Genomic DNA, 19,416 nt, shown 5'->3' with positions numbered 1-19,416 from the left:
ACCACTCCACTCAACACAGAAAGGAGAGAGCTCTCTTTGAAGACAGCGGTGGCTTCTGGCTTTCATGGCAGTAGAGTGGCAATAAAACAGACTTAGCTTAATGTATGTGTCTCTCCTCCAGCACAAACGCCTCAGCTAAGACCATGGTTTACTCATTCAGGTGGTTGGCAGCCTTACTGGAATGAAAGCCTATAGACAATATGCCATGCTACAGTTTTTAGACCAAACACATGGCTTGTGTGGTTTCACTACACAGTAATGGGGAAAAAAAACGGAGCTATAACAATCTTTTCCGTTGAAGTAGCTTCCTGCCCAACTCTGGAGCCAGAGGAGCACAAACCTTCATCGCAGAAAAAAAAAAAGAATTCTTTGTCAGACTATTCTTCGGTCACACCCTTCTTTCTAACTGAGTCAGAGCCAGGAAATGACTGTTTTGGTCCTTTTTCTCTCTCTATAAAAGGACACGTATTAAAAAATGGTGCTCTCTTTCACAATCTCACTCCTGCACACACTCATTGGAAGATACAAGACTTAACAACAAATAAACAAACAGAAGAAAAAAAATGGTATAATCCTATTCTCATTCTCCTTTCAGTTGTGTAATCTGTAATGCGTCCGTTTTTTTGTTTACGAGAGGAAAAACCTAAAAGAGACACAGCGGCATAAATATAACTTTTTAGAATATGCTGACGGACATGTAGATTTAAAACCTTCTTTAGACACAGAGAACACAGAGGACTGGAAAAAGAAAAAGAAAAAAAAAAGAGACAGAGTAGAGAGAGAAAAGGCTGAATTGCATCTGCAGTCATGAAGAACAGTCTCCTTCATAGTCTATAATATTTAAGGCGTGTAAATGCCTTTTTTTTGTGTCGATTTCCATCCGTACAGTGTGGTGCTAGGAGAAAAAAAAAGAATGATGCTTTTATCTCTTCTGCTATGATGGAAAGTAAAGCTTAAGTACGATGACCTGGATCCCTCCGAGCTGTCTGTTTCAAAAATGCCAGATTTGAATACTTTTCATTTTTAACTCATGCCAGCTAATGGAAAAGAAGACCAAAATGAAAAATTGAATTGCTTTTACAGTGGAGCTTATACCTTTTCCATCGTAATTATTCATCTCTACCGTACATGTAATGTGCATCATAATTATTCATGAACACCCATGACAGAAGATAGAATTCAAATGTACATGATTAGATTTGCAGGGTTTTACAGCAAGTTTAAAAATGATCAGAATCCCCAGATGTGTGACTGCATGGCACAGTCTGTGTCAGAATACTAACTACTACATTGTAAGGTGTTTTGCCAAAACTGTTTTGAGTGATTGGTTATAATAGGTATTATTTCTGTTTACAATAGCAATGTAAGTGATATTGAATAAATGCTGAAATGTTATAACTATGTTTTGGTGGTCAAAAGACCTCCTGTACTCAATGTTCTGATAATCTGCCAAGTGTTTTGTACTGAGCTGAGTACTTTTATTCTCTTGGTGTGGGTTTTGTTGTGTTTCTGTTTTGTTTTGTTTAGTTTTGTTTTTTTATTTTATTTTTTGAAAGGAACCACATGTATTCATACAGTTAACATTTATTTTTAATCACAAGTTGTGATACTTTATTTTTGACAAAAATTGTAAATGCCTTTTTATGTTCTCAGTTGGCCTTATAATCCTTGGTTACTCCCCAGACCTCTAAAAATAAGTTTAAAAAATTCCAATTTTAAAAATCTCAGCCAATGTTAAGCAAAATTTTCTGTAAGAATTTTCAAATACCTGCCTTTCCTCTCACAGCATTTTTTAAATGGCAAATGTCATTGGGTGAATTGACATGAGCAATTATGAGAGAAGTGCCATATTGTGGCTCAGATGTACAGTGAAAACTGTATGGCTAATGGTACCAGACAGAACACCATAATGTTTACATCCTGTTCTTTATACAGCTATAACAGTCGTCTTTGTTTTATCACGTTATTATTTTCTGTTTCTCTGAGTATCCTCATTCATGTTTAACATGGTTAGGGGGCGCACTGAGACCCAGGCGAGGCAGAGAGTTTTGGCTTGTGTACGACCATTCTCAGTTGAGCATTAAGGCCTGCAAACTCCTATCATTGGAGTCATATACTCTCCAGAGGCCATGTGTCATCTCGCTCTGTCGCTGATGAAGCAACGCGGTGTGTGCTGGATACAGTGTCAAGTCTCCTTCGAAACGTAACGATCGATTTGTTTTGCCTGTCGCAACTCAATACAAACAGGGTGAGTTAAAAATAAATAAATAAAGTCTCTAGATTACATATACAAAAGTCTCCATGTAATCTGAGACCAGAGAAACATCCGGATCGTGGACAAGCATAGATCTACTGTATTATTTGTGGACAAAGCTAGGCTTCGGGTCAGGTTTTACAACTAAAGTTACAAACAATGTCATTATGGAATTCTGTATGAATGCTAAAGTACTTGCAAGTGTTAAGATTAAACTATATTGTGTAAGTTTGGTGTACTTTGAAGGTATTTTGAAAAGCACAGTTATTCGTGATTGGTACTTTCTAAACAGTGTTTGAAACTAGCATAGAAATGATGCACTATCTCAGTCCTCTATGTGTTTGTTTACACATTGCTTGTGGGAGTTATTCCCCAAAATAATGTAAACAGTGAGTTGAATATCATTTAGGGGAAAATATGCCTAGTTATGTCCCTGAATGCTATCAGAGGCTTCAGAAGCCTAAAAAAGGATTGCAAACAACTGCAGGAAACTGTGAATCTGTTGGTGGATGATCCTGTCTCTGGTTGAGCTGGCTGAAAGCTTGTAGCTCTTGGCCTTTGTCTGACCACAAGTCAAACAGACATGGAAACTCACCAAGTCTGGTAGACACTGAGGGAGGACATGTCTTTGTGAAAAGTCACATCCCAATCTAAAAATGACTTTGAATGACTGGAATCTCACAGTGTGAACTCCATTCATTCTCCTATTGTATTGTTCAAATGAAAAAAAATATGACATGCTGTCATGTGCTGATTAAACTACTCGGGAACTGGTTAGATGCAGCCTGTAGGGACTGCTGGAGCACAAGGAAAAGAGAGAGAGAGAGAGAGATGTGTGAAGCACAGAATTTGGTATGGAAATGCTGGTTGAACAAAAGAAATTCAGAAGATAGAACAGACACAAAGAGGAAAGGCGTATTTTTGAGGGAAATGTTTTGTGTTTAAAAACTGAGGAAACCTGTGTACAAAAGCCACTATTCACTTCTGCCATCCAAGTAGCACCCTTATCATTTTGTACAAACTGTTTTTACCAGTTACTCGGGCGAGGTTGGGGGTTTTAGAATCAAGAGATTGTTGTCTCGCATGATGTCATACTAACTCATTTTATTTCAACCTATTTAGAGACTTGTGTCCTTTTTTTAAAACCTGATTTTTATTTTGCAGAAATAAAAATGTAATTACCATTTCAATGCTTATTGTGTGTGGATTTGTGTGTCATGTGCATTTATGCAAAAAAGCATAGTATGGCATGCTTTGGCAATATTCAGAAATGCATGGTATGTGAATATTCACAGATTTGCCTCATCATACTCTGTTTTCCACAAAATTCATTGGATGAAAAATCATTATAATGCATCAGCTGACATGATTTCAGTTGAAAACCAGTGAATAATCTAATCAGTTCTTCTTCATATTACATATGGTCAGGCAATAAGTATGCAACCGATTCAGGTGATTATAAAAATACATCATAACAATGAATTCAGAAAATAGTATACTTTAATAGTCTATCAAAAGTAACAGTTTGTAAAAGGAGGGGAATCAATGATCCAAAAATACAGAATGTTGTTGTGGCAATGATTAAAGAGTAGTTGTCTTAAAGAAATGTAGAACAATAGGACATTTATACAGGGGTGTATGAAACATCTGGAACTCATCTGATGGCGGAAGCAGAGCGTTCCTATAATGTCCTCTCATCATGTCTGAACTAACAACATTAAAAAAATCATTAAAAGAGAGAGAAGTTAAATGCTTAAATGTTTCAAAGTAACCCTCAACATAAAAACCCCACAGGCAAAAAGAAGAAGAAGAAGATACACATATTTATATTCATTCATTTACTTCTCAAAAAACTACTTTTTATTTCATTGATCATTGGAAATAGCTAGCTACAGAGTACCCTCTAGTGGATGCTTATGGAATTTCTGCTAGTTTACAACAGTCCCATGCAGTTCTCAACTATACCACTCTCTATACCTGATATTAGAGCTGCTGTCAGAAAACAAACAGGTCAAGATCATAACCACAACCATCATAGCATATGCACAAATAATAGTAAAAATATGTTCAAATAAGCTTAACTGTCAAATCATTCAAAACCTGTGTAGAGATCCTGCCCTTCTATTCCTAATCAATATTTGAGGACACATGAAAATAAAGGTAAGACAACTCTCAATGCAAGAAATCTTTAAAAATATTGTACTATTCCTTCTCCCAAATCATTTCTCATTTAATACAAATACAGAACCTACTCCCTTTAAGAAGGAAAAATACATGGAAAAGAGGTAAAGCCACCTGGGCCATAGCTTCCCTTTCTGATATACAAAATTCCCCATTTAACCCCTCACAAAGAGCAGCATCCTTTTATCAGATAGCAAGGACGGGATAAAAGAGAGCACCGACTGTCTGGAGTCGCTGTCAGTCATCCCTAGCACCAATCAAAAAGCGAATTTACTTCTTTGGGCGAGAGTGAGTGCCCACCACCAAATAACTGTCTCGGGACAACTCTTTCATATTTGGGGACTTGCCATTGGCCTTGCAGGTTTTGACGCTTGGACGTGCGATCAGAGCCATCCGGCACGGATCATGCTTCAGCAGATACGTCTCGAATGTCTCCCAGCCTCCTCCAACTCTGACCATTACATGCTTATCATTCAGCATCTGAAAAACACAAGACAAGGATGTGGGAAGAGAGGAGGAGAAAATAGGAGTGAAGCACACTCACTTCTGGTTTTAGTCTGATTTGCTGACTCGCTGGAGCTACTGAAGGCGGCTCATTTGTTTACAGATTGACTTTCCAAAGACATCCAGACCCGAATAAAAACTGAACTAGTCATCTCCTTGTGAAATCAAAGTGATATCAAATTTATTATTCAGATGTTTGTGGTTCAGTGAACAATTCTTTTCCTCGGTCAGCCTCTGGGCTGTAGACACAGAGCCCCCTTCCCTGATTAAATATTGAAAGCCTGCCTCACATTTTGTGTCAGTGCCCATGAAAGGCAATGGATTTGAAGACCTGAGAGAGGGAGAGAGAGAGAGAGAGAGAGCAAGAGAGAGAGAGAGAGAGTGAGAACGCACTGTCGAAATCTCATTAAGCCAAATGAAACACTGCCTCATGACACCAGCTGAGCACCAGTCATGTGCTAATCCAACACACACACACGCACACACACACGCACACACCAACACACAGATTGATTATGTGTACAGACTGAGGAAAGAAAGAGCAAGCAAGTGTGAAAGAGCGAGAGCAAGAGGAGGAGAGAGGGGGTGAGAGAGAGAGAGAAAGAGAGAGCGAGAGAGAGAGAGAAATGTACAAAAGAGCACACATTTTGCATGGTCAAAAAAACAAAAAAAAACGATATAAAGAAACAAAGAAACATGCATATAAAGGCAAAAAGATAAGTATCTTCATTTAAAATTGTGATGACAAAACTAACCTGCATCCTATACTTATTTATTTGCTTTAAATGCAGAAATACAAAAGGATACATTTGAAACTAAGGTTTTGTTACTGCCCAAGCAAAAATTCACTCAGGTTGTTTAACTGTGTTCTATAATAGCCAGACAACACACGCATCCAATACCCACTCTATGTACTGAGCCTGACGCTACCATGGCAACTGCCTGGGAATGAAGCACGTGTGAAAAAAAATCCTAAAAAAAGTAAATAATCACACAGAAAGACACACATGAAACAAGCCCAAAGCCACAGGCAGGTGTCCACACATCCCCTTCATCTCCCTTGAGACATTCCACAGTCATTGGTCCCAATTTATCCATCGCCTTATCAGCACTAAAGCCTTCATTAGAATGCTGTTCAGCCGCTAGTAATACAAACACATTTATATCCCCCCTCCAACCCCGCCCCAATCATTCAGTTCCTGTCAAGCGTGCCACATTCGCGCGCACACACACACACACAGACACTCACATAGACACACACATACGCACACACTTCTCAGATGGTACTTCCAATTAGTGTTTTCCCGATCAGTCTCAGCTGTCCCCCACCAGATTAAAATGTCAGGGCTCATGGTGAGGTCAAGTTTGACATGGCAAAAAAATGAAAAAGGGAGGAGGGGTGCAGGTTGGGAGGTGTGGGGGGTGTGCATGTATGAGGGATTTCCCCATTTCACATGTAAAAGCCCTAAATGGTGCGCTAACAAAAGGCATAGCGAGACTGCAGGTCTTGTGGATGGAACACATTCTCTCTGTGTTACTGTATGTGTCTCATGTGAATACACCCTCAGTTCAGTACGGCTCAGTACAACATCTCAGTTCATTAACAGTCTACACATGTGATTGCTTTTAGCCTGCTGGCATTATCAAGTCTTGTTAAAACACATCAAATGGAATTCTCTGCTATGACAATGAGAAAAAACCACAATACGCTGGATTTAATATTGAACGGGTGTTTATGGAGAAAAGCTCCTGTGTGTTTTAACGGTGGGCAGACATTATGGACCTCGGCTCCCAAAACTCCTTCCCTATCCCTCTTTTTCTGCAGTAGCCACTGAAAAATTAATGAGGAGCCCAGAGGGAACACTGTAGTGTATTTCCTAACCACTAGATGGCAGACCATAATCAGTCTGTCGGTGCATTTCTGTGGTGAGGAAGAACAGTGAGGAGTGATCTCTCACTGAGCCATGTGCCTGGCAGACAGGTGAAACTACAGCTTAATCACTTGACTTTTCATTTCAACAGAACACAGGCTTCTTTATTGATTTATTGACTGATTGGTTGTACATGTGTCCCAGGCATGGTTGTGCGTGTGTGAGTGTGTGTGTATGCATGTGTGTGTGTGTGTGTGTGTGTGTGTGCGCATGTGTGCATGTGTGTGTGCTTGTGCGTGTGTGGATGTGCACACATCTGTGTGTGTATGTCTGTGTGTGTGTCTGCATAAGACCTCTAAAAAACATATTTAATTAATTGTGCTTACTGCCCACTGAGAGAGCTAAGCCACAAACCCAAACACAAAGCCCTGAACAATGATTAAAATATGATAGGATATACTGTATATTTATGATGCAGCATAAACACACCTGACTCTCCAGATCAAGGGAGCGATGCACATCCTTGTACCAAAGCGTGTTGGAGTACTGTCGGGGCAAAAGCCAGAAAGCACTGTACCTGTAGAATTAGGTTTGTCTCGACTTTTTTCTCTCCAGATCCCTCACTCCCTTTCTCTTTCTATCACTATGATAACTGTTGCTACCTTCTTATGCAACTAAAAGTGATGTTAAAAATGATGGCATGAACAAACTCACGATTACCGAACAGATGAAGATGTTTAATACCAGATATGGCTCAGGGGAGAGCATATGTTAGTAAAATGTCAGAAGTACTACCACAGGTTTAGTTCAAATCCTCAACACATATCAGCTCTGTCCTCTCCTGCCACAGGTTGTGAACTTATTTTAACTTATGTGAATAATGGATTTTCATTAACTCTGTATGCTGAGGATGAATAATTCATTTAGACATTTTACTTCCTCTTTTTCATGTAATGGAGCTAAAAGGAGCCTCTGATGGATGCATCTTTTCTCTCACATGAAGCCTTTATTCAAATCAAAAGCAAATCTAACCCGAGCCAACAGCAACACACTGCCAGCCAGATAAAATCAGGACAACACAGAGAGCGTCTTATTTCTTTCTCTTTCTTTTTCTTTCCACTGACTCTGAGTGTTAGGCTAGACCATTCACCCTGTGAAGCATTGTTAATTGGGTCTCTGATTAAAAAAAAAGCCTACTTTTCTTCCTCAGAGAAGAATGCAGGAGCCCTCGAGGGCTCATCTGATTGAAAAATCACAAAGGGAGGAAGGAAAAAGGACCCATAACAGCCCTTGCTTAACAAGCTTCCCAAAGCGATCGCCCTGCCACTGAAATCAATAACTTCAGCTTTTTTAAAATGGGCTACTGCTAACCCAGATAACCCCAAACATGCTACGCACAAGGCATTATGCTTGTTTCCTTTCAGAAATGTCCACGGCCTTTCATTTATTGGTAAAAAGTAATTATTAGCTTAAAAAAAACGGAAAGAAATCTTCGGTAAAAGTTTTTAAATAGGGACTGCGGAAACAGACAGAGCTCTGCTTCTAAAAATAAGAAACGGTTGTTGTATCCTTATGACCAGTTTACAGACCAGTGAAACTATGGGCTAAATGTAAAACCCAGCTGGAAGTGGAGGAGTGAGAGCAACAAGCATCCTGCAGGTAATGATTCATTAGCTACAGAGAATGAAAGGTAGACTATGATTACTGAACTTTACCACTTAGTTCAAGGACTGAGTCCAATCACTGAGCGCTGGTACCTGCACATTACAGGTGTTGTCTTGTCAATGCCAGTGTTGAGCTTTTGGGGTTTTTATTGCCTGTGCCAGAGGAGTGTGCCAAATACTAACATGCTCACACATATAAAACAACAGATCTCAACTCTGTGGAAGATCTAACAGACCAAGAGTTAAATTATAGAACCTGCAGCCACTCATAAGACACAATAACACCCAAGGGGAATCTCCTAATTAGAGGCTTATGCTGCTAGACAAATACAGGGGTAACAGGCAAATGCAGGAGACTTCAGTATTCATAAAACCAAGAGGTGTGTCTCTTAACATGCACAGTCAGGAGAGAAGGTAGTCGCTCAAAACTTGCACAACATTTCTCCTCACGTAAACTCAAAATGCCAATCATGCTTGGTTGCCCAGCTACCCTAAAAATGATTGATTCGTGAGAGAGGGATGAATCTGCTCTCTGAGGTTGTGTAAGTTGAAAGGGCTTTGTCCCAGCCTGGAATACATCCTCTCCCATTCATATTGTTAAACATGTAATTTGGTCATAAAGCTGGAATATTTAGACTTTACGGCTTTCCATAATTTCGGATGTTTAAAACATGGAAGAAGCTGTGGAAAACAGGTGTGCAAAAATGTCAGAAAATGACCTCTAATGATATATGTTATCTTTCTCACAAAAGAAAAAAAAACAGATGCTCAAAGTGGTGAAGATGAAGAAACCCAAGTTAACACATTGTTCAAAAGGAAAATGTGAAATATATAGAAGGATAGAGCTTCTCAACAAAGTGCATTTTGTACTTGTGCCTGAACTAGATCTTAATTTTTATCGCATAGACAGCAAACAGAGGTGGTGGGTATTAAGTAAGTGGATTCCAATAAGATTAATTGAGCGTGTAATTGCTTAGTGTAGGGTCCAATTATCCAAAGTGACAACACTTTGATTTGTCTGGCTTTCCCTTGTCGAAGGTTACAGCTAGGGAGTGCAGATGTTGTTGCTGAGAAATGTTTTCCTATGCCTATCTTTGAAATACATTTATGCATTTTTGTCTGCTGCAAGAGAGCCTTTGAAAAGAATTTTTCTGATCTTATCCCAGATCCAAGAGCCGAAATGCTCTCCCTTTTGAAAGGTGGGAACCTTCTTCTTCATGTTGCCAAGCAACCCCAGATCCCATGAGGTTTGAGCTTGAATGAGAGCTTTCTACTCTCTCTCCTCTCTAATTAATATTTGTGCTATTTTTATATCATACCAAAACAAAAATACGAGCAAAAGTCATGGATGTAACGGCAGTTCTTGAGGTTTAGAAGACATATGAGATGCAGTTTGTCTTTGGGAGAGTATTTTTTTTTTTACCCATACATACCCGGACATAAAGAACTTTGTCTCCCACGCGATAGCGGCCTTTAGGCTGTTTCTCAATGCAAAATTTAACAGAACATCTGCAAGGAGGATTTTCTGCAATTTGCCTGACCTGAAACAGAGAAACAGAATTACATTTACATTTATTCATTTAGCAGATGCTTTTATCCAAAACAATTTCTAAGACAGGCAGATTACAAAGTGAGCAAATAGCCATTGAGAAGATGACTGCTGTATACATGCCAACGCTTAGTTCAGTGTCAGACCAGACAGATATGCAAGAATTAACCAATTCTTTGTATGCTAATCAAACCATAAGCATGTTTAAATGTCCAGGGCACAAAACATATTAAAGAAAACTTAGAATAACCTCATCAGCTGAAGAGGAATCAAAATCTAATGTGGCAAATAATCTCAAGCATCAGTTTTTCATATGAATATTCTCACTGCTTTTCCTTTCCTCTTTTCTACACATTCTTTTGCTACTGACGACACTGTTGTGAAAAAGATACACAGGGATTACACCTAGGAAGTGATATGTTGTGAGAAATGGTTCTCACTTCAGCGATTTTATAAAAATAATGCATAAATCAAATATGATGCCACCCAACCCAACCCCACCCCTTATGAAGTCTAAGCGAATAAACAAGGTGGCCAGTGGGCGCGAATTGCAGCCATGAGGTAATAGTAATAATAGCAGTAAATTTTAGCACAGTAGAGGTAGCAGAATTTTAAAGTGCAAGTCTATCAGTCTCAAATGGCAAGTTTACCTAGCTGGATACCTAAGTTGCTGTAAACCCTAATACTTTTCAGTGGAAATAATACATTTTTTTGTTTGTTTGTTTTTTAGCTCAGAACCACATGCCTGAGGGTTGCATTTCCAAATACCCATGATTGAGGGGTACATTTTTGTGGTTCTCAGTACTCACAATGTCATCCAGTAAATTGACTGTGGTCCTCCTGGATGAGGATTTGCTTTGGGGTTTTGCTGTAGGTGGGTGTGAGGCTGGAGGTGTCTTGAGTGGCGTGGAGACAGGAGAAGGAGGAGGAGAAGCTGAGGTCGACGGTGGCTCTGATTGGGAGTCTAAGGTTGAACATGAGGTGGAGATAGACTTGGAGTCAGTCTCCTGGACTGGGGTTGGGGGGGCTAAAGAGCCTGGGTCTGTTGGGGATGGAGTTGGAGAAGATGGTGGAGTAGAGGTGGATGTGGAAGCAGGAGGAGGAGAAGGAGAGGGAACAGGGGGTGGTGAGGGAACTGGTGGGAAGAAAGGAGGTGGATTTGAGGGGGAAGGTAAGGGTGAGCCAAAAAACATGGCTGGGGACAAAGATTCTCCTTCCTCTTTCTCTATCTCTTTCTCCAGCTTGACCAATCCTGGAGGCTCCACTCCATACCTAGAAGAAAGGCATTTTGTGCAAGTGTTCCTGCTAATTACTTTATGAATGTTTATGACTAACTTAGGTCAAACTATGGAAATTTCCACCCATGTTCCTCAGGTGCGCACTGCCAGTATTTACTCCATATTCAAAATGAAGCCAAAGTTAAAATGTGACTGCAGCCTGCCTAAACTGAGGCTTGTTTCTGACAGTGTTTTCTTAGTGGTGAAACATTTGTCTCCGAGTTTTTCCAGAGATGTTTATGCTCAAATATGAAGGCTTCTAGACACTGTCCTCCACTCCATGTACTGCACTACAATACTTCCAGAAAACTGATGCATAGCACTGTTTTACAAAGGGTCATGGGGACGTACCTTGCTGCAATCCTTCCGAGCTGCATTAGACAGAGGCACACCTCTCGTGGCTGCCTCTGGAGAACTGGGAAAGAATGAATACAAAACTCAGCCTTAGTCTAATGACTGTCATTCATATCTAACTTGTTTGCCAAAATTAAAATTAAAGTTAAAATTAAAGATGTAAAATGTGGATGAGTCATTTTGCCATACTCACTGCTCAAACTTACATGGGGGTAATACTGTGGAAGAACTAACCCTAGATAATATCAGTGCCTTTGAATTTTATGCAGGAGAAATGCACCAACAGTCTAACAATAGCCAGTATTAAGCTGTTACAATCCACTGCAACCCAAGATGTACAAACAGATAAGAAATGAGATATCGCTATAGAAAAGAAAACAGAGCTTTGAACGAGAAATACGGGAGGATGTCAGATATGCGTTCCTCTTTTCATCTAGCATTTTGCTCTGTTTCAAGAGTTACCCAGAAAATCCCTCAGGCTCAAAGACACTTTCTCAGTAAACCAGGGTGAGCCGAAGACCGAGGAATTCTTAACGTCTGTAATCAGCATTACTCTACGAGTCAGACTTGTAGGTGATTAACAGATATCACTCCAAAAAAGCCCAGACTTGCACGCTACACTTCCAACGATATGAACAAAATAAACAGAAGTACAGCAGTTATGTTGTTTTTTTTTTCTCTCTTCTTCTTTTTTTTAGTTGTAAATGGGAATCAGACTTAAGGTTGAAAATGGTGTGAACACAGGTTGTAGCAGATATCTGTAAAGCTGTGTGTTGAAACTTGCCTTTAACACATGAACACATAAACAGAAATGAGAGCATATCTTCATCACGGCTTTGTTGTTGTGGATTTATGCAGGTATAGTGGCTTAAGAAAACACAAACAAGCTAATGGTAGAAAAGACATGAAGGCATTCTCTTTAATGTGGTAATTCACAAAGTGCTGTTCCATGATTACCACGGGAACACAAAAAAGTGCAATGCCTCAGCCAAATGCAATCAATTAATGAATTTTGCAAAGAGCAATGTAAACATCCAACCAAATAACACTGTGTGAACATGTTCTTGACAACATTAAAACAGACATCATTTGATAAGACTGGTTCAATAGCCCAAAAGATTCAATAACAGATGGTTTGAAAGATTCAGTAACAAACAGATATCCAGTACTGAAATGTGACCTGTAAATATACCATAGTAAAAACATGGGAGAGAATAGATGGTTTCAGTCAAATCAGTTTAAGACCGATGGGGACTATTAACTGGCCCATGAACTGTTCTCTCCATTCTTTCAATCAACACTCCTTCCTTTTAGACTCAGTTCTTCTCTCTTTACTCACCTCTGGTGTCAGCTGACTAGAGGGACTCATACATGAGGCCTTTTCTAATTCTCTCCATTCTTACATATTCTCTGGCCATGCTCTACTCCTGGCCCTCCTCTTTTTCGCTCCTCTTTTCTCTGTTCTATCCTGCTCCCTGTTCTTTTCTCTGTCTCTTTTCTTTTCAGGCATTGCAATGAGGTACGAATAAGGCCAGGGGGGCAGGGGGAGAAGAGTGGCCTGACATCGATACTGCATTCCCATTCAACAGCTCTGAAGGCCTGCTCCCAGTGGAGCCCTGCTGTGTGTGTGTGTGTGTGTGTGTGTACACAGAGGGGGTGATGGTCTTTTCTCTAAGAGGCACAGTCCTGATCCACACCAGAATACAGACAAGCCCATTCAGGCATATGAGGACCACCTCTAAGCTCTCCCTGACACAACTCTGCACCACCTGAGGGTCTGTCTCATACACAGGCAACATGTCAGAGTGGGAAGAGAGGGCATTTGAGGGGAAAAAAAAGCAAGAGTGTGGAACCAAGCAAAAAAAGGTAAAAATTCAGAGAAACTGTTACAAATGGAGGTGTGACATGTAAGTGTGAAAGAAAGAAAGAAAGAAAGAAAGAAAGAAAGAAAGAAAGAAAGAAAGAGAAAAAAATGAGGAGATATGGGGAAAAGAGCTCTAATGAGTGAAGTGGCACTGGTGAGACAGAGAGGGGTGTGAGAGATGGGGGGTTGATAGAGAGAGACTTTCATGGTGGTGGTGAAAATGAAAATTACATTCAGACTTGTGACTTGTGTCATGCTCTCTCAGGGACACTGGAGCTTTATGTCCCAGATGCACTGCCACACTACAGCAGATTAACACAGACAGTATTAGAAAATGCTGGCAAAGGTAGAAACAAATGTTGCAAAGTCTCTCCTATAATGGATGATGTGTTTCCTCACTGAATTTCAAAGAAAGAAAGAAGGAAAGAAAAAAAAAGAATTAATGAATGATGGAAGGAATTAAGCAAAGAAGGAAGAAGGGAGGGGAGGGAAGAAACGATGGATGGATGGATGGATGGATGGATGGATGGATGGATGGATGGATGGATGGATGGATGGATGGAAAGAAGGGAAGATCAGTACTATGAAATGAATGAAATTTAACAGATAGACACAAAAGCTAATCTTGCCATAAACCTTTATCAGACAAAGAAACAAAATAAAACTGATAATCTGCAAAAATGTTCCCTTCACAAGTTTCCTGTCAGTGACTGACAGACAGAAGATGAACTCTATGCTAATCTTACCCAGGTCCTCAGACTCAAAGAGCTGGGATTCGTCCACTCCCAATTTACGACACCAGTACAGGAAGTTGGCAGTGTTATCCCGGGCAAAGAACGATCCAGAGCTGGCATCAGCCCGCCAGTGAATCACCCTGCGGACAAAAGGCTGTGCAAGACACAAGAACCTGTCAGGATGCGATAGAAGGGTCAAGGCTGAAAATGTCTGAGTGACATTCAGCAAAGTGATTTTCATACCAATAAAATCAAAGCATGATTATAAGGGCTCATTAGAGTACACTTACAGTAATAACATGGGAGGAAACAAATGGGTGGCATTTGAATAATATGCCATTGGTGAATTCTATACTTATAGGCCCTACTCACATTTTTCACCGTGTATAATTAGTGTAGACCCAGCAAGTCTACAAGATTCGTGGACTCAGAAAAGAAACCTCTTTAAGATCTATTGAGCTATCATGCTTATAACTGAAGTGAAATAACCCCACTACTCATTTTTACTACCTCAGACATAGAAAGCTAGAGTGGATGGCCTGATATTCATGAATTCATAAATAACGGTTGTAAACAGTTATTTTATGAAGCAGTCCAGTTGTTTTAAACTCATTTATATCAATGCATAACAAAGTGAAAGGACACATTCACGGGGAAGCGAAGAGACACATACAGATGGTATATGTGAGAGAGGAGCAGTCTTGCCAGGAACATTTTAGCTCCCCTGTGTTTCAGTGCATTGCTTTTCAGCAATGGCTTTGTTCCAGAGCGATTAAAAACGCACGAGTGGTATAACACAGGTGGTGTGGACTGAGACAAGCCAGTTTTGTATGCTCCAGAAATCTATTTATATTTCTCCAGACCTTAGACTAAGCCAATGAAATGAATTCATCCATATAGACAAGTACATTTATGACATCATTTTCCCTATGAATACAAAGTCACGGTTCTATGTTAAGGTTATTGTAAATCCTTTTTTTGTTGATGTTTTTTTTTCTACATATGCTGCGCTTGATATTTTGCACATTCAATTGAGCATTTGAGGGCATTTTCCTCTTATGGTGTTCCTCTCTCTGTCTCTCTCTCTCTCTCTCTATCTATCTGTCTATCTGTCTGTCTGTCTGTCCGTCTGTCTCTCCGTCCACCTGTCTTTCTGCCTGTTTGCCTGTTATCTGACCAGCTCCAAATAGAATGTTTAATTTGTGGGGTGATGAGTCATCTGAAAAAAATATCTGTCTGACATGTAAAGAGATGAGAGGGTGATATGCATACCTTGCCATTGTTTGCCACAATCATCTTCTCCTGCAGCTCCTCAGCAAGCTGACAGAGCACTACTCCATTGTCCAGCCTGTCCATAAAGTTCTCTGCTGTTATCTCAATGCCTGCAGGAGGAGTCAGTGAACAAGAGAAATGTGAACATAAGTGCAGGTTGTAAATGTGACATGCTGGGATACAGACCAGACAAACACAAAAACATAACACATAAACAGAGAACACAAACACAAAAACATAACCAGTTCTAATCAGGTTGTCAGCAGGAACAAAAATGTTGCTTTGAGAAAAAAATATTTAAAACCCCTTAATCTCAGTCCATGACTACTCATCTCTATTAAGCCTTCCTAAAACACCAGTATGCCCAACAATCTTAAAAATGTTTGCATTAATAATCAAGTTCAATGTGATTCAGCCAAGTCATACCTACTATAATCTCATGAGCTCACACTGGCTTTCTTTCAGACACAACCAAAGAACAAGGTTATTCACACTGACCTAAAGGACCAGGCCTGCCCTGACTCTCTTTAACATAATTTTCTTACTTGCAGTTGTGTCTGTGAATACGTTAAAATGAAGGTTGTATGATTTATGGAAATGGGTCCATGCAGAATACAGTAAATCTTCTGTGATGGCTGCTATTTATCCTTTAAACACCACAGAGGGGTTTTTTTCATCCTCATTTCTCAGTTCTTTTATTTAGCTGGTGCTGCATTCATTCTGTACCTCAGGCAACTTGCAGGTGCCCGAAAACATGCTCTAAGTACACTCACTCTAAGATTCACCCTCCCTGTTCTCACGGCCTCTCAGACACATTCTAAGTGCCTGGGTGTTAAGTACATACAGATTTAAGCTCAGCAGTGGTACCGGACCTGTGCACTGTGGGGGTAAAGGAGTTGGGGGCAAGTTAGGGTGGGGGCAAAGGAGAAGAAGGAAACCACAACAAAACAAGCCCCAAACAGAGACACACAGAACCAGAACAACTTTCTCTGATCATTAACAGCTACCCCTCTGTGCATCCATATTGTCACCATGAGATCATGCAGGAAGAGGGCTAGTATGTGTTTGCATGTGTGTGTGTGTGTGTGTGTGTGTGTATGTGTGTGCATTTGGGCAGAGTGAGGAAGTGTTGGGATCCGTTTGTGTGTGTTTAATTAAAGCTGCCGACATTTTACAAGTTGGTAAAACACAACACATTAGCACAGCACATCACATCTGCATCTAATACCTTGTTCAAATCCTCCATTCTTTTCTTTTTTTCTCAATGTCAAAGCCACTGGCAAACATCATAAAAACCCCTAGAACAGGCTATGACATGCATAAGCCACACGTGTCAATCTTTATTTGTGAAAAGTGATCCCACCCTTTGGAAACAAGCGGGGCTTTTCCCATTGATCCTGCATGCAGAGGAATTTGGGGAATTTAGATGAACATGTTTGTCTGAGCACACCTATTATTACTCATGATCAGATATAGGTCACGGGATGCTAATATTTTTGAGTCTGTGCAGTAGGCTGTACAAATGTTTTATTTCTGTTCTAAAAGTGGTAACTGACTAATACATTTTGACAGCAAAAAGGGATTGATTGTTCTGTTGTAAGTGTTTAAACAAACCGTTAAGTTCAAAACTTTGTCTTGATTTTATGTTCTTGAAATGCACACACAAGCACAAACAAGTCATACTGACTTCATTCACATTACATTATGACTTCTGCGTTATCTCAGATATCATATCTTTTGTCCTCACCAAGAATCCTGTTGAGCCAGAGAGCCAGGTCCTCCTTCATGGGCAGAAGGGATGCCTCATGGCGACAGGCCAGCCAGTTACTGTACTGCTGCAGACAGGAGAGGTCAGGTCCCGGCAGACGCTTTGGACTGAAGGGAAAGCTCATGGTTCCCCAGTCTGTTCCCAGCTGAGGAGAAAAATTCAGAAGTTACACTTGATCATTTCATTCAACATCTACCCAGATCAGTAAGCACATCATCTGAGACATGTTTGCTGAGGAATGCAGAATATCCACTGGGTGTTACTGCTGTCGAGCTATGTCAAATGCCACGGGAGAAAAAAAAATCTTACAGTGTATCACATATAAACTGTGCAACAATGGATGGATTGACTGTAGCCCCATCTTGACCCGACTGTGTAAACACACTGGTGGGAAGAAATAGAGCAGCATGTCCGCTCCATCCATTCTCATTTCTATGGGCTTCTGTCAGCTCAGACCAGTCAAATCAAACCAAACTTTGGCCCCTGTGGCAGTTTACAGTGCATCTAATGATGTAGAACTATTTCAGTGAGTGTGCCAAAGCCCAGGAGATAGCTCTGAACAGAGCACTCGGGCTAGGCAGAGGAAGAGAAATTGGAAGATTTTTGAATTTGAACATGTAAAAATCTGCTAAGAAGATCAGCAGAATGGTATGAACAAGGATAAGATCTATGCTGAGGGCCAGTCCAGTGGGACTTCTGGAAGGGCAGAAACAAGATCAGTGGCATGAACCAACAGTTTCTACAAGATTGGGAGAGAACGATCATAGAATCTACAAGATTGGGAGAGAACCAGCATCTACAAGACTGGGAGAGAACCAGCATAGCATCTACAAGACTGGAGGAGAATCAGCATAGTATCAACAAGACTGGGAGAAAACCAGGGTAGCATTCACAAGACTGGGAGAGAACCAGCATAGCATCTACAAGACTGGGAGAGAACCAGCATAGCATCTACATGACTGGGAGAGAACCAGCATAGCATTTAGAAGACTGAGAGAGAACTCTTGAAAAATACAAGGGATGTAATCGAGAGTCCAGTGAAAAAAAGAGAGAGAAAAAAACATCAATATTGGCATTAATATCTCGCACAGATAAAAACCTTTCACTCGGATAAGCACACAAAATAAGTCAGATGCATGGCAACAATTGAGAGTTAAACACAGACACATGAATACTCTGCCTCAGACAAAGTGTCTATTTGTTGGAGGAGGATTTAGTGAATAAGCCTAACGTGAATCCCTAGCAACGGCCAACTGCCCCTCTTTTTTTCTCTTTTTTTCTTTTTTTTTTTTCTTCTCCTACTCAGACAGCCATTCATCACTGAGGCCTTACACATGTAGGAACATGTTTCAACTTCCCGTAACTAGAGCGCAGTAGTCAGGCAGGCAGAGGAAAGAGGGCAGACACCTGTAGGGCAGATGTGTAGAATTCATACAGGCAAGGGGAGAGAAATGGCACCAAAACCAACTCCCCCACCCCCACCCACCCACCCCCCAATATTTATTTTCTCTGGGCCGGAGGACCAGAAGCAGAGATAATAAGACAGCAGGAGGGAGCTGGCATAAAGTATTGACGGTGGCAACAGGAGCTCAGAGGGAACCAGGCATCATAGTGAAGAGGGATCAACTGATGTGACATCTTCAATATGCATGACAAACCCACAGAAGGGTGTCTGAATCTGTCATGTTGTGAAGTCTTCCAAGTGGATTCAGAGTGACCAGGGGTATAACTAGATCCTAGCTCAGGTACATCAAGATAGTCATTAGGTTCTTTCCAACTCACAAGATGTAAAAAAAAAAAAGAAAGAAAGAAAATTAAAAAAAATCAACGAGGACATGTGAGATTGCTCAGAGACCGATTGAGGAGAAACATCCCTGTGTAAACATAGGGGGATTAAAGGCGAAAAGACTAAGAGATAGGCACACAAAACAGTCTTAGATTCCTGTGGCAACCTCTGTGCTTTGAACTTCACTGCAATTTCCAAAACTGAGAGTTCACCCTTTCTGCTGAAATTCTGAGATGCAAAACATGAGAGAGATTTCTAAACCGAGGATGGGGGGAGATTAAGACAAATAGGGCATTGATTTCCAGTGAATTCATTGTTGATGTTTCCCTTAACCTAAC

At 40.5% G+C, this 19,416-nt stretch overlaps 1 protein-coding gene across 1 annotated transcript; it reads right to left on the bottom strand.

Moving 5' to 3' along the window:
- Nucleotides 1-4,705: 4,705 nt before the first annotated feature.
- Nucleotides 4,706-17,416, bottom strand: gas2b (growth arrest-specific 2b). Its single transcript, XM_030766560.1, has 8 exons — nucleotides 17,272-17,416; nucleotides 15,525-15,634; nucleotides 14,265-14,406; nucleotides 11,652-11,715; nucleotides 11,183-11,295; nucleotides 10,833-10,885; nucleotides 9,908-10,015; nucleotides 4,706-4,915 (listed from the first exon to the last, which is right to left on the bottom strand). Exons 1-8 carry the CDS (start codon nucleotides 17,414-17,416, stop codon nucleotides 4,706-4,708), a joined length of 945 nt encoding a protein of 314 aa, XP_030622420.1.
- Nucleotides 17,417-19,416: the final 2,000 nt, after the last annotated feature.

This window comes from Chanos chanos, chromosome 2 (genome assembly GCF_902362185.1).
Source record: "Chanos chanos chromosome 2, fChaCha1.1, whole genome shotgun sequence".
NCBI lineage: Eukaryota > Metazoa > Chordata > Actinopteri > Gonorynchiformes > Chanidae > Chanos > Chanos chanos.
Note: the sequence above shows the minus strand (reverse complement) of the source record. Positions and strands in the feature narration are given on the sequence as shown.